General features: G+C 45.6%; 1 protein-coding gene across 1 annotated transcript in view; it reads right to left on the bottom strand.

The window, feature by feature from the left end:
* Nucleotides 1-2,143: 2,143 nt before the first annotated feature.
* The window catches only part of fam49bb (family with sequence similarity 49 member Bb), a 29,602-nt gene continuing 7,201 nt past the window's right edge, over nucleotides 2,144-24,544 (bottom strand). The window contains exons 2-12 of the mRNA XM_062379761.1: nucleotides 22,799-22,890; nucleotides 12,862-12,944; nucleotides 11,607-11,728; nucleotides 10,907-11,012; nucleotides 7,967-8,106; nucleotides 6,441-6,518; nucleotides 4,151-4,267; nucleotides 3,974-4,053; nucleotides 3,763-3,889; nucleotides 3,614-3,684; nucleotides 2,144-2,930 (exon numbers count right to left, since the gene is read on the bottom strand). Of these exons, the coding sequence (XP_062235745.1) occupies nucleotides 2,867-2,930; nucleotides 3,614-3,684; nucleotides 3,763-3,889; nucleotides 3,974-4,053; nucleotides 4,151-4,267; nucleotides 6,441-6,518; nucleotides 7,967-8,106; nucleotides 10,907-11,012; nucleotides 11,607-11,728; nucleotides 12,862-12,934 (978 nt within the window). The 5' untranslated portion in view covers nucleotides 12,935-12,944; nucleotides 22,799-22,890 and the 3' untranslated portion in view covers nucleotides 2,144-2,866. The remainder of the gene's footprint in view (nucleotides 2,931-3,613; nucleotides 3,685-3,762; nucleotides 3,890-3,973; nucleotides 4,054-4,150; nucleotides 4,268-6,440; nucleotides 6,519-7,966; nucleotides 8,107-10,906; nucleotides 11,013-11,606; nucleotides 11,729-12,861; nucleotides 12,945-22,798; nucleotides 22,891-24,544) is intronic.

The following is a 24,544-nucleotide window of genomic DNA, read 5'->3' as shown; positions in this document are numbered from 1 at the left end:
CTCACCCCCAGAGACAGATGAGCAATGTGTTAGGGCCTTGTGGTTTTATGGACAGAGTTCAGTTCTCAGGCTCCTCTGGGGGGGGGGGGGGGGGGCTTTTCACTGGAATTAGAGAAACTCTTTACTCAGAAATAACTGACAGTTGTGCCAGTTCACCGTGGCACATGATGCTCCAAATATCAAACCGTAGAGCAACGTGACAGGAACATCACACAAACCTGGTGTGTTCAAGAAAGAAGGCCTCGTTATTGTGGAGGCGGGTTCGTCCTGCAGGGAGATGGACGTTACGGGTTCTGACCAGAAGACAACGCTCTCCTCGCGTTCGTCAACTCTCTACGTCTTCACTTCAGTCGTCATACAAGCCGCTCGACAAACATCGTGCAGCGTTAACGTCCCCGGACACGAGAGAAAGACTTATCGCTCACCTGATGAAAATCCTCAAGGTCAAACTCCGGAAGCTGCAACACGCTGCAGGACTCCCTCTCTTGTGTCTTTCCTGTTCTGCATCTGTCCTCCACCTTCACGTAACCTTCAGGTTTAGCTGCAGTATAACAAACGCAACTCCCCCCCCCCCGAAAAAAACACTAAATGCACATTTATGCACCAGTGAATGTCTGTTAGAAAGTAAAATATGAGGTTTTCATCCAATATAAGTTATTTTTCTTCTCCTCATCCAACTCTCTGACTCTTTAAATTGATATTTGCTTCACGTCAGGCTTCAGGATTGTCTCAGTAACTTTCAAGTTCACTCAATGACAGCATCCGGGTGCAAGGTGCAGTTTGGGAGATTGGAGTTTCTTGTCTTTCCGAGGCAGCCACGCCTGCAAACCGCATTTCTTCGACATAATTTTCATGCACGACAAAGCAGAGCACCTGAGAAGATGCAGCCGACGACGCAGGATGAGTGAGTGCTCGTGCGCCGGGTCACAGCGGGAGATCAGCCGTTGCAGAACAAGGATGCTGCTGCCCACTGAGAACATGACACAGCGACACACACACACACACACACACAAACAGGCAGCTGCATGCTCCACAACCACGCACAAGCTGCATTCACGCAACAGAAGCTCCGGGCAGCAATTTCCAGTTTTTACCCACCCTCCTCTTCCTCAAGGACTTTCAAACCCTCCCAACATTAAAGCACTTTCTTTCCTCCCCTCTCCCTCCTCCCCCCCCCCCCTGTCTGTTAGTGCAGTGATGCTGCAGAGGACACACCCATCCACACTCTGCTGCCTCCTTGTCTCTCTCTCCTTGACCCTGAGAAGTTCTCCAGTGCTGCAGTGCCCACCCAGCGGCAACTTCCCTGCTCTCACTGAAACTGGGTTAGCGCTAACGCTGCTGGAAGGAAGAAAAACACTGAAAGGTTCAGAGACGTGAGGGTGAAATGAACGGATGATTCACTTTCCCTCTTTTACTGAACACAACAGATACAACAAATATTAATAAATGTGGAGAGAAGGAACAATGGATCTCAGAAAAGCTTTTTTTTATGAAAGGGAGATTGCTACTTGTCATTGAGATCATGTGATTGTGTTTTTAATGAGCCCTACAGTACAGTAGACATGGAGTGGTCATAAAAAGCAAAGAGAACATGGCTCAAATTAAAAGCACATGAAGCGAAATGCTTGAATTTAAAGAGAAAGTATTACTCGCTTTATTATTTTCTTATTTATTTAATGAGTCTTTCATAAGCCCGGAAATCCTGCTTTAAATCGAGGATTCAAAACCTGCAGCTCACAAACCAATGGGTGACGTCAGGGCGCGGTTTCTACTGCTGCACATTCAAGATGCCTCACTTCAAGTTACCAGTTTAAACTAAATGAGCAGATCATCCGAAAAATGTATTTTGCACTGCAGAACTTTCTTATCAAGGGTTCCAGTTTATTGTTCCTGTTAAATTGATGTTTGCTTTTTGTGTGAAACTGTCCCTTTAAGGCAGTGAAGCTCATCCTGTGTCACTGGGTTTGTTTAATCAAGAGAAGAGAAGCTGAGAGATCTGAACCCTTCTCCCTCGCTACCTGTTTTTATGATCGATCATAAGAAGGAGCTTCTCGCAAATTATCACGTGAGGAATGAAAAGAAACCTTCACAGTAAAACATCCGACAGCTCGGATATGAGAACAGAAGAAACCCGACGAGGCGATGGTAGAAAACAAGAGTTCTCTTTTTAATGTCTCCAGCCACAGCTTACTGTCCACGTACAGTACACGCTCCCAATTTGATTTTAGATTTTTTGCACACATCACAGTTTGAACGTTTTCAAATGAAAAATACAACACAACTATGAGAAAAAAAGTCATATGCACAAATTAAAACCTATAAAAAAATATAAAAACAGTACTCTGAAATCTCATTTTGACAAGTACCATTTCAATAACAAAACACGTAATAATGCACAATAGAGCAGACAAATTAAACTGAACCATTCGTTTTTTTTTAAATACAAGGAAAGAAAGACAATTGTCATCATGCAGAAGATGTAATATTAAATAACGAATCAAACAAAAATAATATATACTTCTCTATATATCTCTCTCTTTTAAATTTTCAAGTCAAAGCGCTCCCGTCCCTTAAACAGGGGAAAAAAAACAAGACATTGTTAAAAACACCAGAGGTTCCGCTATGTTTTCATCAGCTGCCATTGTTTCATGGCTTTCTATCGAAAAACATCACAGCGACATCTTTTTGGCACAGAAAAAGACGTTTCATAATGGCAGTAGCATTTTGCAATATAAAAGAGGGCGGAGCTGCAGCTCTTTAAAAAGGAAAAAAACAACAAAAAAAACATTCTGTGCGCCGACATCAGTCAGGAGAGTGGCGTCTCCCCCCAGCAGGGTGTGAGGCAAGCAGGCGCGGCAGCTCAGCTCTACTGCAGCATGCTCTTGATAGTCTTGTTGGTTGATTCATCGTTCAGATGCTTGGTCGTGTACCTGCAGCCACAGGGAAAAGCCACGAGTGAACTTCAACAAACAGAAGAAGGGCTCAGATGTTTTAATTCCCTCCGACAGGGAAGTTGTGTTTTCATCTGCGTTTGTTTGTCTGTTAGTCAGTTAGCAGCTTTACTGGAGGATACAAATCAAAACAGACACAGTACAAACTATACATGCTGCCAAAGAAGTGGAGTTAAATGAAGACCTTCCTAAATGTATTCAGGACATGATATTTCAATGTATTTAAGACTTTTTATAACCCTGAAGAAAACCTGTGTAATTTAAAGCTGTACTTGAAATGTACTTTGCTACTTTCCATCACTGTACATCTAAAATCATTTGTCATCCTCTGTCTGATCCGAGCTTCGGTCGCTGAAAGGAAATCTGGCAGCTTTTGGATGAGAGTGACCTCACGCTGCCGCTGAGCGCTCGCCCGCCTGAGGCCTCCGGTACAGAGAGAGAGAGAGAGAGAGAGAGATACAGATGTGAGGCCTCGGCTGCTCAAGCAGGTGGTCTCTCTGGAGAGGCTTCGACACCCGACACACAGACGACCAAATCCCCGGTGGACTGGGCAGAGGATGAGTCGCCGCACGGGAGGCGAGGGTGAAATGAACCAAGAGCCCTGTCTGCTGCTCAGGAACCAGTATCACCAGCATCTCACTGGGCTGCAGAGGGGAAGTTACCTGAGAGCGTTGAGAAGGCCTTCCACACTGTTCGGAGGCTGATCTCTGAGGACTTTGATGCAGCCTTTCATCTGAGGACCAGAAAGACACTGTTAAGAGTCGGAGTCAGATGGGAAGAGCAACAGTGCAACGACCCGGGCAGCACTCACGTCGATTTTCGATGACTTGGCGAAGGCCCCTACGGGATGGACGTAGTCGTACAAGATGATGACCCCGACCATGACCCGCAGGCAGAAGGACACCGTCTCCTCGCTGGCGAAGCGGCTGCGGTACTCCCTGTCAGGACATGAGCGAGGGATTACATCCACGAAGGTAAAGAACAGGAGGAGAAGCAGCTCTGTCAACATTCAAGTCACTCACGGTGTTTCCAGCATGACTTTACACACGGTCGCCATTGTGCTTAAGCAGACTGTCGTGTTCTCGATAGGCAGGTTCTTGTTCTATAAAAAGACAGAGAGATAAAAAGGGAGTGAGAGCTCGGTGTCACAGAGACGGGCGGTTTAAAAAAAGCTTGCTGCCTGTGTTGTCAAGTTTTACCTCCGACACAAACTTTGTTGTGCCGTCGCTTAATGTCTTCAGCATGGGCGTGGCATCGGCGTAGAACAGAGAAATCCGGTTGGCCAGTTCGTTGTTGACTTCATTCTCCCCCTCCGCCTGCAAACAGGTTTTTATTAATGAGTGAAGAGTTGTGTCATTATGATTCCATTGAAGAATCATCACTTTCATGTCAAAGGTCAGACAGACAGGAACCCTGGAGGTCACAGGTTGATGCACAGATTCACCAAACTGCTCGATACAGACAACTTATTGATTTGTATTTAAATTGAGCAGAGTGTTGAGATCCCATTGTTCTCTTTGTTGTGATAATGTGAAATATTTAGTTTTTTAAATTACCAAAAAAACAAATTGAGGACGTGGGAAGAAAGTGAGGCTGTTATATGGGAACCAGATGTTTTGTTTGGCATCACACTCGTCTCCGTGCCGCCCGACTGGGATTGTGTGTTTGAAAGTCATTTCATTAAAATAAAAATCCTGACAGAAAAACACTGATACACGCTGACCCCTGCTGCACCTCCTGGTTCTGACACATCCTGCCGCTTCACTGAAAACACACAGGTATCTCTCCGACGCCCTGTTCTAAATTTGTCTGCATATTTAAAAAACGATGAAGAACAATTGGTGCCTTCGTTGTTTCAGCGCTGACAGAATAGGAATAAAATATCAAAACCAATTCCTGCTTTAACAGATGACGACATGCGAGCCCGGAGACATTACCACGGGGACAGATGCGTTTCATCTCCGATGTCTGAATGATTCAGTCGTCTGCTGAGTGGTGACTCAAACACTGCTGCTGTGTGAGCCCGAGCTTCTTTCAACAGTGACAGGTTCTAATGACGAGTGTCTGGGTCCATTCGCCGAGCGGTAAATGTCAAAGAGATCAAACTAAGAGCGGCGTCTGTTCATCATCCTCTGCACACACACACTCAGGAACAATGAAGCCTCACTATTCCCTGCACCAACTCTCTTTAAGATGTCCACTGAATCAAGATGCATGTCTTCTATATTTTATATCGCAAAGTAGGGGTGAATAAAACGCAGCCACAGACTTTGCTCAATAAAACGGCTCAAACCACATTTCCACAGTTCTTCATTTTAGAGCCTGGAAAACAGTGGTGGCTAAATGTACATTGTAGGAAACAAGCTAAAGATAAAACCAAGAGTAGGTTAATTAATAGATTCTTTAAATAGTAGTTTCATTTGTGAATCCATTGTTAAATCACTCACACTCATTATCAGGTTTTTCTGCAGCAGGCCTGCTTCGCTCTCACACCACGGACAAAGCTTGGAACTCGTCCAAGACGCTCATTTGGTCCAGACCAGAGTTCAATCCCAGAAGGTGTCATCCACAGAATCCACATTGACCTGGAATTAAGTGTTTCATCTCTAGAGGATTTGGGCCATGCTACTGATTTGGGATCAGATTCTCCCGCCACGTGCCGTTACCTCCCTCTCTGTGTTCCATCTCCCTGAAGCTCCATGTGGGGCCTCGACTCCCGAGGCGATCAAACAGTCTGAAAACTTCATTTGTCGTTCCCGCCTTTCAACTGCTGCGGGGACTCTAACGAGAAGTGACGGCTCAGGTCCGAGTTAAGACGAATCCCGATGACGCACATCTTTAAATTTGATCAGGGCCAGCGCCACGGTGACATTAAAGGAATTCAAACGTCTCAACATGAGGAGGTTTAAAAATAAAGTAATTATTCATCTTTGCTGAAACTTTGACAGTTGATGTATAGGCCTCTGCAATCACACACACACACACAGACACACAAACGAACACCCAACTGATTCCTTTGCATTTTAAATAGTAAACTGATCAAATTTGTTGTGGTCTCTACCTGAAGTTGAGCAAAAATTCTGTGTAACACGAATCCAAAAACATAATATTTAATAAAAGTTATTTTGTGTACTTGTTCCAATAATGTAAATTATTAATCCTACCGCAGGTAACGTAAAGTGGGTTTGGAACTTGTTCTGCTGCTGCTGAAAATGACACTAAGACAGTGAGAGTGAACCAAACATTAAAAATCTAAAACATAAACTGAAAGATACTAAAACACTCACTAGACTTGAGCTGAACTGCAGAATTGTGTTGATAAATCTCTGAGCTCATCATCTCCAGAGATTCCTTTCAAGTACAAGTAGATATTTGATCCACGGCTGAGATCAAACCATTGATTGTCGCTGCTTTAACCAAGTTGATTTCTCTTCAACTACAGCCCCCCCCCCCCCCCTCCCAGAGAGCGGCAGGACGTAATGAGCTCACCGGCACGTTGTTGATCCGCATGCGGCTCAGCGTCCTCCTGTAATAACTGAAGTCATTCTGAATGGCAGGATTTGTCATCTGGAAAAAAACAAAACACAACAGAAGTGAGTTTTAATACACACACACACAGAGCGAGAGAGTGTTTCTCTTCATGTCTGCAGGACATTCAGCTCGGGATCAAACCCCTCGACGTCCTGACAGAGTCTTTTAGTCAACAAGGCAGAAATGTAGCTTTGGGGGGTGAATGACATGAAAAGACCACTGATACAATTACAGTTTCATTTGCTGAACTGGATTTGAATCCTCTGACACTCATCCCGCTTTAACGTCCACATCCCCGGCTCCTCCTGTCAGGGGAGGTTTGGTAATTCTCCCTCCACAGTCCGGCCGTGCAGCTGGATAGTTTGTGACAGGAGGGTCAACAATTACAACGCCATCAAAAAGGGAGTTGCGGGTCTCGTTAGGCCGAGCGAAGGTGAGAAAGGAAAGCCTCAAACAAAAGCCACAAAATTCAGTTGATTTCCTTTGACACCACTTTCTACATATATGACTCATCTGGCCACGGTGACCTCTTAACAAAAAAAAAAAAAAAAAGAAGAAGCAACCAACCAGAGGGCTTCTTTTCAAATGTCACCGCTGGTAGAGAGCTCATCCTGTGGCTAATTACCCTCAGTCCTGTAGGAGCATGTCACATTCAAAGCTGTACTGGCAGCAGGCTAATCCTGCGACAATAGACTGGTGCTCAGTCTGTGTCCACTGTGTCCACCAGAAGAGACGGGCGGCACGCCACACAGACAGTTTAACTAGGTCAGGAGCCCGTGCATGGGTGTGAAAGATTGATGACAAGGCCTAGCATGCCACTTTGCACCCCCCCCCCCCCACCTTTGGGTTTCCATCCTGGCTAGTGGGCACTAATTGGGACATCACAGCAAATCGCCTCAGGGTGTCAGGAGGGTTTTTTGTAAGTTTTTGTTTCTGAGGAGTCGGGGTGTAAGGGGAACCAGTTCACCCACTGTCTCATCATGAGGCCCTCGTGTTTTTGACAATTCGCATTCAAGTGACACCCGCGCTCGATTCCTGGTGGGTTTTTTGGGGGGGGGGGCATCAGCAGCTTGTGTCTGAATTCGAGCCGAATATTAATTTCTGAAAGGTGCCTTTCTCCTTCATTAATAAAAACCTTCTTCAGTATGCTGAACTACACTCAGGACAACAGCAGTTTGCAGACCTCTTTACCCGCAGTAACCCGTATTAGCCATTCCACTGACATCCGCTGTATTATAAACAGCAGGGCAGTATCAGGACTCTAATTAAATGCTAATTATGCACTCACTGGCTGCGGTTTGAAATTGCACTGAGCAAGAACCTAATTCAAGGGCGTCAGCAGCTTGTAGGGGACTGAGAGGTTGGGTCTGTATCACAGGAGAAAAGTGCAGAGGGTACTTCAATATCTAAAAGGTGAGCTGGAGGTTTTAAATGCAGGAAGTGACTCCAACCCGGACGTGTTGGAGACATTCAGAGTGTCTTACTTTAAGCTCATCAAAGCGCAGAGTGAAGTGCAGGATCTCGGCAAACTGCTTGGCCAGTGCCTGCTCGCGCTCCAGGTGCTGAGTGGGGTCGTCGTACGTCTCGCTGGTCAGAGCTCTCAGGAGGCTGTGCAGCGCCGCCTCTGAGGGGAGAAACACGATTTGTGTGTTAGAGGAAAGGTGCCGAGAGGACGGGCACAAAAACACAAGGACAAAAATATATACATGTTCTTTTATCGAGCCTGTCAGAGCCTCTTTTTTGTGTGTAGTCGTCCAGGTTGTCTTTCACAATCGAGTTTTTGTTGTTCAAGGTTCCAGTTAACAGCTGAAGAATCCGAACAATATTACAGAAATGGAAAAACCAGGAGGTCGTGAGAAAGAAGAAACGCTCCATCTGTCACGGCAGAGTGAATATTCAACTCTTAAATGTAAAACAGTGCAGCGACTATTACAACTGTAATTTATTTTCCTCATTGATTCATCTGCTGAATATTTTCACATTGACTTGTTTCTTAAGTCTCTGGAAATGATTAAAAAAACTTTAAACAAGACCAAATTAAGAAACTTTATTCTCATTAATGATAAGATATAACAGCTAATCTTAACAATTGAGAGGCTTTGCCCAGCCAGTGTCTGACATGTATGGTGAATAACAATCAACCATAACAGCTCCACATAACTCATCAACTTAATTTATATTCAGTCTTATATCATTGTGTGTTGTTTCTGGACGAGGCCAAAGAAAAGTCCTTAAAGTGGATCCTAACCACAGTTAGTGTGTCAGCCAACTGAAGCAGCCTGATTAGGACACAGACAGAAAATGGGACAGTGGTGGTGCCCAAACGGCCGTGGGCCCAGTGCCAGTCTGGGGGGGGGGGAGAGGGGGGTGAGGGATGGTCCAGGAAAGAGAGGCTTTCCTGCTCAGATGCAGATGAGACATGGAACTAATTATCTCATTGGAATGGAATTGGGGGGGTGGGGGGGTGGAGGGGAACAGGATTTCATTCAAGCAGAATTACACTCATTGTTTTGACAGTAAGTAAATACAAAGCCTGTGTCATGCCTTGACGTGACATACACACAGACCAATAATTAAGCATGCATGAGGAGCCCCAGCAGGGATATTAGGAAACGATTAAGTGAAACGTAGTGAGCGACGCACAGGCGCTGATAATATCAAACAAGACATGGTCTTCTTCAAACTCACAGTTTCAAGAACCAGAGGAGAAACCTGAGTCCAGCGGGAGGTTTTATTTATAGACGCAGACGATGCTCAGAACTCAGTCGAGTCCGAGACGCTTTTAAATAATGACATAACCCATACGAGCTGAGCGTCTGATGGGAGGTTCCAAATGAGCACTGGATAGATTCATTCTGAGTGTCTTTTACATCTCTTGTGTATTACACAGGACGATGAGCATGTCAACATAACCTAGGAATGGACAGATTCAGACGGTGGTCGACTTAAGACAATCGGTGCGCGGCAAATTGAGCGTGTTTGCCATTCGGTAATGACTCCCATCTGCTCGGGACAGCGTTTGCAGCGAGGCGGCTGACTCAGAGCGTCACTGAGTAGTGGCTTCTCCCTTCCCTCTAAGTCCCAGTCAAAACAGAAGTTAAGATGGAGATGCTTAAAGGCCGTCAGAAATGAGCCACTCTTGTCTGCCGGGGATGGAGGGGAGGGGAGGGGAGGGGGGTGGGTGGCGGCGGCAGCGTGGGGGCTTGTCTGAGCTCATCAGGTCACAGCAGAGCAGGCAAGTAGAATGCGGGCATGTTGGGTACTTGAGTCGCAGAGAGGGGCGGGACGGAGGATGGTGCGTCTTTAGTCTGTTCGAGACCCGACCATCTCCGAGGAATCAGACTCAGATCAGTTTCTCCGGGTTTAGGTTAAAAACATAAAATCCTGATCAGAAAGAAAGGATGTTAGTCTGGTCTATAGCAGAGATAATTGACGTGGGGCTAGTGATGTTACATTTAAAATCAGATTTGAGTTTTCATGCGGGAAAAACACGTGAGCAAGAGAAACACGTCTCTTACATAATCAAGCAAACATGTCAAATATTTACCAGCTTCTCAAATTCATCTGTTTCACATGCAGTAAACATTCGGTTTGTTTTCAACCCAAACAACATCAAGACCTTTTATTCTGGGAGGATCCATGTCTCAACACTACATTATGGGGGAAATATGGGTGTCAACATAAATGACATAATGGTCCCTGTAGAAGATCTTCCCTCCTCTGCAGAGCGCTCCACCAGCCTGGAGGAGTGAAGGCCTTTCAGCTTCACGTAGATCAGACAGGACATCGGGACGCGGACGCCATCACGGCCCCTGAAGCCTGAAGTCAAGGCAGTGAAATAGAGCAGCAGCCGCGACTGGGAGGTGACCTACTTCATTACATAACCGCCACCGTCAGGCAGCCGCCGCCCACTGCTCCCATTGACTACCTTCTGCACCGCCACTGGGATTACGGGGCTGAGGGCGTTGGGGCATGGCGGGCTCTCTCCCCCCCCACACCCCTTCAAGCCTCAGGGTCATAAGAAGATCAGGGAGCAGTAAGCCTACTCCCCCCCCCCCCCCCCCCCCCCAACCCGTATCCATGCTAATTAAACAACCTATAGCCCCGCAGAGGTCAGTGCGCAGTGCAATGCAAGCAGCATGTTGAGAAATGCGCGGCTGTGGGGGTTTCAAAGAGAGTTGGTATAAGGCTGAGCTGTGGGTTACGTGGGTGTGTCGCATGTCTGTTGACTTTTGCAGCTCAGCAGTCAATACTGCAGATGCACACGTGAACAATTAAGGTCATGTATGAAGGTTGTGTGGCTGCTGAGGCCACTAAAGGACCTTTTATATAAAAGGACATGGACTTTCATCCTTACCAGCAGCAAGTCTGAGACTTTGGTAATATTTACCCACTTGCATAACAATATATCTGCAGATACATACCTAACCTCTGGGAGAACTGGTAGAACTTCTTCAGTTTCCCCACTAAGGGAACCACAGCCGCCCACGCTTGCTCCTGTAACATCTCATCGTTTGGATTCTGGATCGCCTAGAAACACACACAAAAAAATATGAATTAAAGTCACTCACAGGCAAGGGTCCCTATACAGAGTTATAATAGAAGAGCCAGTCAGATTTTCTACATGAAATTCTGTTTAAAAGGTATTGGGGTGTACTGTCTTTTGTAGTTTCCGTGGAGGACGCTCGAATTTAGTTTATTTTCTTCACAGGAGAACTCTTTAAGGGAGGACAAGGAGAAAGACAATTTCTCTTCATACAGTTGAAAAATCTGCTTCTCTTCGATAAAATGCTTTTAACTGAGCCCTATTATTCCCAAAAGCAATATCATTCACAAGTGGACAGAATGTCTAATTTCAATATTCATTTGTGGTAACAGACCTAGGCAAGAAATCCTTAATGACTTAATAATTTGTACAACCCTTGTGAATTATTCCCAGCAGTCGTCTCCTGTGGAGGTTATTCATTTGACTTTTCTTTTTTTAATCTGAAAGGAAAACACCTCCACTACTTTCAGTGTGATCTGAAATCCTTTCTTCACAGCGGGACACAAGCAGACTCTCCAAACTCTGCAGCAGCTCTGCTTGCAGTGAGTTGGAGGTTGGTTATTTGTGTAAGGGCGTACCTCTCTGATCTCCTGCCCCGCTCCCTTGTACGCCTGCAGCTCATCCAGGATCCCCTTGGCGTCTTTCAGCACCACGTCAACCTGCTCCCACACCTCTCGCTCTGCGTCCGTGGGCTGGGCATCTGCAGCAGACCACCACCACAACAACAATAACAATAACAACAGGGTCAACGGGGCAAATCTGATTAGTTTCTAATCCACATTCAGACTGGCTTGACAAAAAACAGCTGTAGGAAATCGATGAAATCCCCAAATATGATGAGAAACCTTAATGTGCAGCTTTCAATTATGTAAATGTGAATTCACAGGAATAATCTCATCTTTGCAAAGCTTCCCATTTATCCGTGACACCACCCACTTCCCTGGCTGATGGAGGGGAAATGGAGCAAGATAAGAGAAGACAAATGAAAAAGGCTTATATCTACTCTTTGTAACAGCTCGCTGTGTGTAGAGACTGTTTGGTTTCTGAGTTCTTATTTTGCCTTGAGAGAAGTGGCAATGAAGAATAGCAGCAGGAGTATGAACTCTATTCCAGCACCTGAAGGAAGAGCACCTTGCCAAGTGTGATGAATGTAAACTCCTGCTCCCGTGCAGAAGCAACACCTCAAATTCAGGTCATACTGGGAGCTATAATAAAGTATTTCTACTGTGTATCATTATTCATTTTTACTTTTGAATTTATTCCATTTAATAAATCATTGTTTACATTTAATATGAGCCTTTTCGAGTAGATTTTAAGGAGTAAAAACATTCACAAAATGCAAATACACTCTAGAAAGAATACAGCTAGAGAGATCTTTATAATATCTAAGCAATCTTGCATTTGAAATTATTTGTTATATATAAAAAACTGTGATGTTATTTCAATATAAAAAAGAAAATCACCTAGAAACAGTTGGAGCCATCCGAGGCATTGTTTCCTCTAAAGGTATGACTGAGTCTCTGGCTCTGCCAAGTGTGAGAATAGTACAGTACAGGATCAAGCCATGTTGAGGGGCCTTAGGCTACACAGCAGCTGCACTTAAGCGCTTTATATTTGAGGGGGGGGCTCTGCTGCAACCCGGGCCTGATTGATATTCCGCACACACTCTGGTGGAGAAGAGGCAGGTTTGATGGAAAAAGAGCAGAAGTGGTGGGTTTTATTCCTTTTGCCGCTGGGAGGAACACAGTGTTTCGGAGCTGATAATGTTATGGTAAGATATTCAGGTGATCAATATCAGTGCAGGGGGGGAGCAATTACTTCAGAAGGACTCACTTTCAAAGTCGAGGAAAAAATTGGGCTCCTGTTCCAGATCTGTGCATGTCAAAACTTTCAGTAGGTTCCCCATGATACGATACCTGTTGAGGAGAAGGGAGACAAATCAATAGGGAGCAAAGAGAGAGGAGGTCAGCGGTAAAGTGAGTGGGAGGAGAGAGCGACTGAATCCACCTCACTCCTGCTCTGCTTCACCGCCTGAGCGAACGCAGAGGTGCCCCCCAGATGTGCCCGCTGCTCAGAGACACCCATGTGTTTCCTGCTCTCACCAACCACATGTCACACCAAAAAAATCCAGAGAATATAAAAAGAAACATCGTCTTATTCTACCCGGCGATCATCAGCATTTACAGGCGGTTGTACGCAGGGTAATCAATTCCACAAGCCTCCGCAGGGAAATCAAACATGATCTATGTTTATGTGAAGCAGGTAAATGTTCCCTGCTCATGATAAGACGCAACTAATTAAACTTTTATAGAGGATGTTGTCATGTGGAAACAGAAGCGGAGCGGATTATGAGGTTTGTTGGTCGTGTGTGATGTAGAGCTCGTCCGCCGTGATTTGAAATGCACTTCGTCGTCGGTGCAGAATCTCGACGTTCCTCGGGACAGTGCGCTGCAGTATCTTCAAACACAACATGAATCATTCACGTCCCTTTGCCAACCTAAGTACCGACAGTGGGACAGACACAGAGCCTTGTATTTACTACAGGAGCACAGTGCAGGCCATTTGTCCATGTAGCTGAATAAGATACATCTGCATTCCATGAGTTATGTTGGAATTCCACGTTAACTTCCGTGACAAAGAAATGTAAATTGCAAACAAGTATTACCTCCACAAGTTAGTAATGTTTTCACCCTTGTCCGTCAGTTTGTAGGATTACTACGGAACAGATTTCCACACAACTTGATGGAAGGACAGGACCTTAGCACCCCCCCACACACAGTTTTGGTTGTGCAGAGGATCCAGAAATGTTTTAATCACGTTCTTTAACCTTGTGAGAAAAGGTTGTTTTGAAGTTTTCCGAGATAATCTATTATATTATGAAAACTCTGCAGCTCGATGTCCCGATGGACATGAAAAAAAAATATGAAAGGATTCCATGATTCAAGCAAATACAGATGCAAATGAAACATTTTCAGGAAGTATGGCTACCTCCGAAATGTACTCGAGTCTCATTGACCTTCACTTAGAAAAGTCTTTCTCCTTTTTCAACTTTCACGCTTTGTAACTGGATTTTAATTCCTGGTGCAACAACTGTGCGGCATAAGGCAAGTGTCAGACTTTGCCATTGTCCCTCAGAGTTGACCTGTAGGTTCAAGAAGAGGAAGATGATGAGGAGGAGGAAGACTATGTGTTCAAGCTTTGGCAGTCACACCCATACCTTCACTGCTGATGCACACAGACGTTTATAGATACACCTTATAGCTACGCATCTGCCGAGAGCTGCACAGGGAGAAGTGACAGCCTCTCAAATGTCTCTGTCCTAGAAAGCACAAAGCAGGATCTCTCTCAGTAGCACAGGTCAACAGACATATGACAAGTCGAAGATCGGTGGCGGTTTGTAGAGAGAAAACAGCGACAGTGACAGATTTGACCCCTGGTGACAGAGCGGAGACGGGCAGGATGCACTCAGAGAGGGGAGAGGAAGGAGGGTCGATGATGAAGTTAAACTTCGGCAGGCAGATGTCAGCGGGGATGAGCGACAGGTGAGCGGCCAAAGTGACTGAGTGAGGGCCGGAGGTGACAGGGTAGATCAAGCCAGCAGAGGTGATGCTGGGAGACAGGGAGACGCTGCGACAGAGCAAAGTACACAGTCAGCAGTCGGGAGAACAGGGGGAGATGGAGTGCTTTAAAAATGCATGAGGTGCACGAGGGGGGGGGCAACACGTAGTCCTGCATCTTGAAAACCTTGTCGAGGCTTTTTTATTTTTTCTTAAAACAGAGATTTTTTTTTATGATGAATGGACAATTTATACTTGACTGTAAAGTTTATGTTCGAAAAGCTTTCATACTATTACCTTCTCTGTATCCAGATAATGGATTGGTACTTAATTAACGGAGCATCTCAAAGTCAAAAGGAGCAAAGCAATGTCTTCTAACATGTTTCCTCAAGTTCAGTCTGGAGCGAATAAATGGGAAGAAAAAAAATATATAAACATACTAAATAAAATATAAATATAGATGTTTACTGTGGGACAAAAGGATCTGGTTCCTGCTTCTTCAGTGAGATTTATTTTGGTGCTGGTTTTAATTTTCTTGGATAGTATATTTTAAATCTGGGTGTTTTCAGCTGTGGTTAAAAACAAGGCGGTTTCACTATTGACTTCTTTGTGTTTTATCGCTGCAGCTCCAGGGAAAGCTGCTGTCCAGTGGATTGAGGTTTGTGATTACAACTACATTGCTTATGTATAAAATGTGTCTGCCCACGTTTACTACTATTACTAACAACAACACTATCGTTACTGTTGTGATAACTGCTCCCTTCATCTCTGAGACTTTTTCTTTTGTATGAATACTTTAAACATTGATACACCTTCTCCAGAGTCTTGTCTCCTAAATGCTGTAAATAATGTTATTTTGTCGAAATGCTCTTTCACACACAGGACACCTACTGCACTTCTGTCTGTCCTCGGGGAGGAATCCCGCTCGGAGGTTTCTGCACCCCCCCCCCCCCCCGTTCTTTATCCTGCAGCACTCTGCCCAGACAGTATTTGCTACTGACTGTTGTGGTCAGTCGTCGAGCCCAGTGACCACCTGCAAAGACCCACCTGCCTTGTCCAGCCTCGTCCTATTACCCTCCACTAATGTGACCTGAATGTCTGACCGTGCCGGCGCTGGCACCTCACTGGCTGTCGGACAGCAGCACCTGATCCAGCAGCCCTCAGAAGGGATGAGAGCTGTCACCCTGTTGGATGCAGCGGGCACTGCCCACCAATCCATGGGCCTCCACCGGTCCTCTGCTGCCCCCTCTCAGCCGCCCTCGGACCGGCTGCCTGGCAGAGCTGCTGGGGCTCGGAGCACTTAGATGCCAGCCCCGGCAACATGGCACGATCGGTGCTGCTACTCCCCCGTGCCGCCTAAAATGAGGTCATTTTCGGGACAGGGATTTATGTGGCCGAATTTCAGAGTCAACCGGGGGAATGTTCAAGTGTAGTAAAAAGAAAGCGGATTAAATCTAGATCATTTTCATTTTTACACCTCAAACTGCAGCCCGAGTATCACTTTCAGATTACATAAACATGAACCACCTGACTTCATAGCTCCTGTGATGACAACCCACACATCAAAAGATGACAAGCCTCCTTTTAAAAGATGAATTAAATGTGATATGAGTTCATGTGTGTACGCCGGCTGCCTGGTGATGGTGTAGTGGAGTGAAGTGCTGGCTGAGAGTTCACAGATACAGTATCAGAGAGAGATCGAGGAATTGAAGCCCCCGCCCCGCCCCTCCCTCCCTCCCTCAGCAGTTGTAGTACTACCCGGTCGTGCTAGCATGACCTGGGCACCACAGAGAGCCCGCCGACAGCCTTGTTGTTGTTTTGAACCCCCCCCACTGAGCCATCGCGTGCTCCCTGCGAGGGATGGGGGGGGGGGGCTGCTTCTAAGGCCAGGGGCAGAATCTGACAAGCAGGAGCCCGCGCGCTTCTCCCATTGGCTGAGCCCAATCTACCCAACAGCTCACTGTATCCATGGAGTTAAAAAAAAAATTTTGTGCCATTGAAAACATTGCAGCAGCCAATCAGAGGCGAGCTCCCGGTGAGCAGCGAGTACAGTAGTAGTAGGACTTGAAAGCACATGAATATATTAATACAGATGAGGTAATGCGCCAAAAACAGCGGATTAGTAGAGGAGGGAAGAGGAATTTTTAATTCCACTACTGAGCACGTTGTGAGTTGGAGTGATTTCATTATTTATTATATGCAGTACAGCAAATTCACATTATTATGATTAATTAAAAAATTAAATAAAAAAAATATTCACAAATGATGCTTTGTGTTGTCACTATGCTAACAAATGACAAGCAATAAAATATATATAATATAAAAATAAAATTAAAAAAGAACCTACACCCACAAGTATTTGCAGGTTGCAGAAAAAGGCTGAAGCTTATTTTGGAGAAGGCACCAAAACAGTGCCACGCCCATGCAGCAGCCTGACCTCCGGATGGCACCGGCTTCTATCATGTCCCCGCTCTCCGACACGCCGGGCACAGCTGAAACTGAGGCACTGCGGCATCGTCCGACACAAACCAGCTCGAGGGGCTGATGGCTGGCTGATGTGAGGGAGGAATATAGTGCTGACATTCCACTACTCGGCTGCAGCATGAGGAGCCACGTGCCCTGCCGCTTTACTATGGATGGAGAAAAAAACAACGCCCTCCCCTCTCCAGCCGGGCGCAGACACAGCAAAGAGCGTCACGTGGGCTCTGCCGTGGAGAGGCTGAGAGCATGCCCGGGGTGTGTAAAGGGGAGGGGGGGGGGATGGGGAGCGGCGGCGGCGGTGTGTGTTTATGTCTGAAATAATGTGGGTCTGGAATAGAAAATGCATGGCTCATTATTTATTAGTTTTTTGTGTCTGTGTGAGATATTTAAGTTAAAAATTAATCCATAATATGGGGTAAGGATGAGTGTTGTATATTATTGGGTGTGTGGAAGGGGAGAGGATTTGTAGCGTCACACTGCGGCAGGGGCGGGCAACGCTAGGCAGCTTTAAACTTGACCTAGATTCCCCGGGTGACATGCCACATCGCATTAGCCCAGTCGGCCAGGACCCGGACCCGCCGGAGCTCGCTGACACTGGCCCGCTTCGACAGGCAGAAAATGGGGGAGCACTTCCCAAATAGGGGCTGGCATGCCGGCGTGTGTGTGTCCCCCCCCCCCCCCCCACCACCCCTTCCTCAAGCCACGTTGTCTTCCCCAACTCAACTTACCCCCCCCCCCCCCCCACACACACACACACAACCATCCCCTGCCAATTCAACCCAGCTGACTAGAAATGGCTCAGGGGACACATGGTGATGAGGAAAAAGGGGGCGGGCTTTGGGGGAGGCCGCCATTTGTTTGTTTTTTGGGAGCGAACTTGATTACCTCGTAGCCACGCCTTTGTATTGTTACGCCCCGGTAAACAATCGGCTAATGCTCCCCCCCCACCCAGATTCTATCAAATCAAAACAAACCGAATCTGCACGACTGATGGCGACGCTTAAAGTGACATCAGCGGCCAGCGGTGTCATCCTACTCTCGAAAAAACATCCCCTCCCTAAAATAACAACTCCTGCTGAAGCTGCCTGCATCACATCCCCATCTTCACTGTGTCAGGGAAACGTGAAGCCGGCAGTTTGGTCCAGAGAGGCCGTTCAGAAGGGGAGGATGAAAGTGACAGCCCCCCCCCCACCTCTTTGGATGGCACCAGATGAAAGTTGGAAACCATGGCAACAGGCACATACACAAAGAGTCAGCTAGAACGCTGGCTCCATTGAAACAGAGCGAACCAGTCACACCAATATAACACTTTACCCCCATCAACACAGAGAGAGAGAGAAACTGACTGGGGATTTCAGAACGATGCAATTAAAGACGGGGGGGGGGTCTACAGCAGCGCCACAAAAGTTTATTGGATTCTCCAAACTGAAGAGAAGGATGGAGATATTGCGTGTGGAACCCAGTCCATGATGTCTGTATGAACTCTATTTCCAAATTCACCACTTTTGACTTCTCCTCTGCATCCGCTGAACATCTGCCTGAGAAGGAAGCCCCCCCCCATACCCCACCCCACCCACCCTGCCCTTGAGAGTCCTCTGACTTCCCTCCTAGGACGTGTTAGGAAATCATTAAAAAAAAGGAGCATATTGCCTCACTGTCCTCACTCAAAGCAGCACCTCCTTCAGGGGCAGCTGCCTCCAAAACCCATTCACAGACTGATTTCCCCCCCCCCCCCCCCCCCGTTCTTTTGCCACAACAGCCCCGAACCATCATTACTCGCCCGACCTTCTGACTGACTGTGACTCACCAGCATCCCTGCATCCTGAAGTCTAACGCAACATTCGGAGGGATTACTCCTCACAGTTTTGTGTGATGACAAATGAATGCCTCATTTGAATTGGGGAAATACACGTGAAGCGTCACCTCACTTAGTTTTTTCCCGGCAGAATGTTAACCTAACAGGAATTAGGGTGCGGCACGCTGGAGATTTTGGAGGGATGCTGCCTGTCACATGGAGGAGCACCGGGGATTTTATTTCTGTAAGAGATGAGTGCCATCTTGAGGAGGACAACAGTTGTGCATGATGGGTAACGAAGACCACTCCCAAACCGTGCACCATCACACACCAGCTTTAGGAACGATTCGTACTTTAAGATACAACTGCAAGGGAACAGCCAGAAACCTTAACGTTTTTTTTTAGTTGAATAAGTAAAATAAAATGCTGTCATCTGCAAAAAGTAATTTTAAAATCTTTGCAGCAAATAATATAAATATCTGATTCTAATAATGTAGCAGCTCCCTGGGATGAGGGGTGGCATTAATGACTGAACCAAGAGCTCCACCCAGTGTTCACATGCAGACAGTTCAGCAGAGACAGGGGATTTAGATTTGTTTTAAAAGGAAGAGAATTCAACGTTATTATTATTGACTAAATCTAATGTTAATCTTCCTTTTGACAGTATGTCCAACATGTGCGGCTGCAGGAGAGAACTTTGACAGGAGGTTCCAGTGTCAGCCCTCCAGAGGCATAAATAATAGATAACTGAGGAGAAGCTGGGAGCTTTTAGCTGACATAACAAGCCACTCCATATATTACACCCACTTAGACATATCATCTCAAATTACCTATGCAGCCTGTGAGGGTGAAGTGGAGAAGGGGCGTTTTCCATATGCTGACTCAAGACTGGAGCAAGTGATATTTCCATTATATAAAAAAACTTGTGACCAAGTCTTTTCATAAGTAAACTCCTAAAAGAGGCCAAAGACCTCCTTAAGATTGGAAGTGTAATCGATGGCATAGCATCTGTAGGGAATTCACAGAGATCTAGTAGTCAGGCCATTTTGATTTCATCTAATGTTGCAGCTTTATGAAAAATAAAAATAATAATTTTATAATCTTTTCCAAAAAAGGAAATATCACATAATATTCAGGCCCTTTCCTCACAACTTAGTTGAAAGCACCTTTGACGGGGACTTGAACACTTGGGTTTAGGGATTTTTCTACCATCCTTCTCAGATAGACTTGATCTTTGTCAGGTCGGATGGGGAGCTACTTTCAAGTCAGTACAGAGATTGGGTTCAGGTCCCTGCTCTGGTTGGGCCACTCAAGGACACCCTCTGTCCTGTTGGAAGGTCCTGAGGGCTCTGATCTTTTTAAGGATATCTCTGTCCTCTGGTAAAAATCGAGGGGAAGCTGAATTTAATTTAATTAAATTCTCTGCCAGCGGGATGCACCCCCACACTACGATGCTACCACCACTATGCTCCACCTCTAAAATGTGATTGATGAGCAGTGCCGGTTTCCTTCATCAAGGAGGTGTAGTTACTGGTTAAAGATGATCATGGGGTATAATAGGCACCTCAGCTTAACTGTAGGTGTCATAGCAAAGTGTATGAATACTTGTGTCAATGTGATATTTCAGTGTTTTATTTTTTAATAACTTTGCCCAGTTTTCACAGTGTAAATTGATGAGGGCGAAAAAAAAGTTTATGTCCATATATAGGTCTATATTTTCTGTACAAAATCCACTATATCAGGCTCCACCAGCTGGGGGCAGTATTGACCAAGTTATGATCCTAGCAACAGGAGAGCCAAGGAAAGCTTCCCCTCGGGCTGCTCAACCCCCCCCCCCCCCCCCCCCCCCCCCTGGCTTAGAGAGATAATCCATCCCGTGCATATTCACACAACACTCTCCCCTGCTGCATTAACTCGGCTCCATTCTCCGTTTATAATGCAAAGCGTCTCCTGCTCGCCACAGGCTTGTGTACTGCATGCTAAACTGAAATAGCTCCTTGTTCAGGCTATTTTCGTGAATGGATTTGAGTCTCACTCGAGCACCACGGCAGCTTGGTGTGAGCCTATAGACACACACACACACACACACACACACACAAACACACAGTTCTCTGGTGGGGATGCACTGACTTAGTAATCCTATATATGAACCACCTGAGGCTAAGCAGTCAAAACGGTGCAGCACTCAAGCACAGGAGCTAAGCCAGTGGAATGATAGCTCTGTGTCATGGAGACAATCTCCAAGGAAGAAAATACAACAGGGATGGACGGACGGACAGACAGACAGACAGACAGACAGACAGACAGACAGACAGACAGACAGACAGACAGACAGACATGATGGAAGTCGTAATAGGTTGAGGTGAGAGAAGGAAGAAAGGAAACCAAAGGGAAACATGATCAGGAAACTATTTCTAAAACATTCCTCTCTAAAATAAGAAACATGCAAATCCTTGTGTGTGTGATCGCACAAGAAGTGTCGAGAGCTGAGAGTTTGTCGTGAGTAATGACCCGGCGCCCTTTCGTTACATAAATACACTGGGCCTGGGGAGGGGGGGCAGGATGCACCTACTGTACATCTCTCTGCTCCTTTTTACAGCCCACAATGCACTTCATCCCCTGAGCCAGTGTTACACATGCACCAACAGCACGGCACATTAAGATGATATTAATAGGCGTAGGTGCACCACCGGTGGTGTTACATAACGAGATGTCTGTACTGGTGCACGCAAGGTACAAGCACAGAGATTAAAAAATGCTCAATATCTTTAATCCTTGGTGGCAATAAAGGCTAAATTGTTATTATTTTAACACAAGCCATTATGCCTGAACAACAAGAGGTTCAAGAAAGATGTTCAAACTGCATTTCAACAGTTTTTTTTTATGATATTTATTACCTGCACCAAGGAGGTTATGTTTTTGCCCCCAGGTCATTGGTTTGACTTCCCAAAAACTGTAGGACAGATTACCACAAAACCAGATCAAGGGGCAGATCGAGGACTTTTTTTTGACTTGAGGATGCTGAACAATGTCCATAGAGAACAATATCTCCACCTGGGTATTAAAACAGCAAAGTGAGACAACAGTTCCACGACTTCTCCTCCCACCTGCCCTGAGCCCACACGAGCATGGGAAACACCAGCAGTGGAAAGAAAGCTAAGTATCAACAGCCATTTACAGAAAAATGCCTCCATCGATTCAAAGTCCTTCATGACCTAAATTCCTTCTGAAACAATGGGAGAAATGCAGGCGCACAAACCAGAGGGATGTAGAGAATTATGTCTGTTCCTCTCAGTGACCTGTTTTTTCCAGCGCTGCGGTCAATTCAAATGAAGATCAGATATGATTTTAATCCTTGGGATAGATATAAATAGACACGTAAACGCAAATCAGCAGTAACTGTGTGAACAGTAGATGCAATCTGGACATGCAAAATGGAAGTTTACATAATAGAAATAGCCCAATTCATTGATGAATTGAACACTGAGATCAAACTTATGGACCTAGACATGGAAATTAACAGTTAAGATGGTCTTAGGACAATACTTGAATGTTTGCATGAACCCTGAGTCGTAAGTCATAAGTAAAGTAGGTCAATTCTCCTGTTCACACCAGCTGTGAAGAGATGTCTTCCTTAATTAATATTCCATCAATTGTTATCGTCATTTTTCAAACTTTACTTGGTTGTAGCTTCTCAGTTGTGGACGTTTGCTGCTTTTCTTTGTCACAGTAATCAAATATATTCAAGTTTCTCTAAAATTGTCCCCATTTTCTGACCATATGTCAAACACTTACATATATAAACTAAGATAAAAGATAAATTGAGACAACCATCTGCAGATTACTGAGTGATTATAGCTGTAGCCACTTCTGAACCAATCACACGGTAACAAACGTTCCCCACGGCTTACAGGTGAGGTGTGGTAGGAGGACTCACCAGCAGTGGAGCTGTGCGACTGTCAGTCCGGAGCAGGGAGGCCTGGCCTGGCAGGTGGCCCCGGGTCACAGTCCTCCAGCAGATGTCAGCCTCTGAAACACAGGTCGACAGAAACGACATCTAAATGAAACTCTCTGCAGGAGGATAACATAGTAGGGCCCAGCTCAAACAGCAGGAGAGAACCTGCACACGCATGTTATTTCACTTCTTTCTGACAACCTGTTATAACTCAATAAAAAAACACACAAGAGGGAAATAAGTTGTAACAGTTATGGTAAGGATCCAATAAAAGGTTTGCCGTTATGTTCTGCTGTGCCTAGCTTGGGGAGAACGGCCTTAGTGCATACTGAGTTCGAAAAAACATGGAACAAATAGCTGTGCATAAAAAAAAAACCCACTTCCTATTGTGCAACACTTCCTCTGATTCACTTCAGGTTATCTGCAAGTCGCCCGGCTTCCTCCTGTACGAGTGCACAAACTTAATACACTCACCAGCTCACGTTTACAACCCAACATTTAAAAAGACGACCAATGCGAACTGCGAACTAATTAAGTCGTTTAAAAAGACAACTTTCAAATGCCAGGACCAAGTGACACAAAATCACCGCACACTTTTTCCGTTTTCCGATTGAACACATTCTCTAAAAGCCACAAGCTGGTTTCACAAGATGTGCAGAGAACAAGCTCAGCAGACTGTGAGACCATTAGTACCGAGGAACTTCTCTCTTCGACAGCCTGCATGCAAATGACCGGCAAAAGCTGCAATGTTGGTCATGCGTGATTGTGATCAGACTTCAAGCCCTGAGACTTCAAATACCCACAAGAATGGAGAAGGGGATGTGGGGGTCAGCAAGAGAATTCTACAATGTGAGACCTACCAAAAAAAGAGCAGAAAAAAAAAACCCCTTCTGAATGTGAAAAATGTAATACAGCTTTACGGCCTCTTTTCTTTTCCTGCTTTCTGTCAGGAGCTTTCCTTCATGCAAAGTGGCCGCGGCCCGCTCTTGATCCGATAGAGCGGTCATGTCACAGGGGAGCGTCTGGGTGACATCTGTGTCAGGGCATCAGGGGAGTCAGCCACACATCATGCCTACAGCTGTAGGGCACAGTGACACATGGCCAAATCAGCCCTCAAATAGAAGTTAATGTTTAAACCCACAGAATGTGGAGCGGATTTTTAAACTACTCTCCCCCCCCTCACGTTCTTCATGATGAAAACTATAACTTGACAGTCAAGATTAATAGAGCAATTAAGCATAGATCATCAAAATAACTAAATGCCTTGCTCGTGTCATTTAATTCAATTTTATTTGTGTAGCGCCAACTCAGAGGGTTAGGAGAGATGGCAGCTTTTCGTGCGGTGCTTTAGTTCGAGGCCCTCTCTGCCCATGACAGCTTCCATAATAAATGTGAGGTGACATGATAAGTCCATCTTCTGTAGATTTCACTCCCACAATCTAAATGAACATTTAAAGCAACTTTACATGTATAGGAGGAGGAGGAGGACTGTCATTCACTGCAGTAATGACGACAAAAGAGCCTCACATGATGAGATCATTCGCGAGGGGCAGTGTGTGTGTGTGTGTGTGTGTGTGTGTGTGTGTGTGTGTGTGTGTGTGTGTGTGTGTGTGTTGTCATTCAACTTTGCTCATGCCCCCAAGCAACATATAAATCCAGGCTATTGGGGGAAACTCAGCTCCAGGATAGTTAACTAGTGTAACAGTTTAACATTTCAAATAACTGAGG

Source organism: Platichthys flesus, chromosome 21 (genome assembly GCF_949316205.1).
Source record: "Platichthys flesus chromosome 21, fPlaFle2.1, whole genome shotgun sequence".
NCBI lineage: Eukaryota > Metazoa > Chordata > Actinopteri > Pleuronectiformes > Pleuronectidae > Platichthys > Platichthys flesus.
Note: the sequence above shows the minus strand (reverse complement) of the source record. Positions and strands in the feature narration are given on the sequence as shown.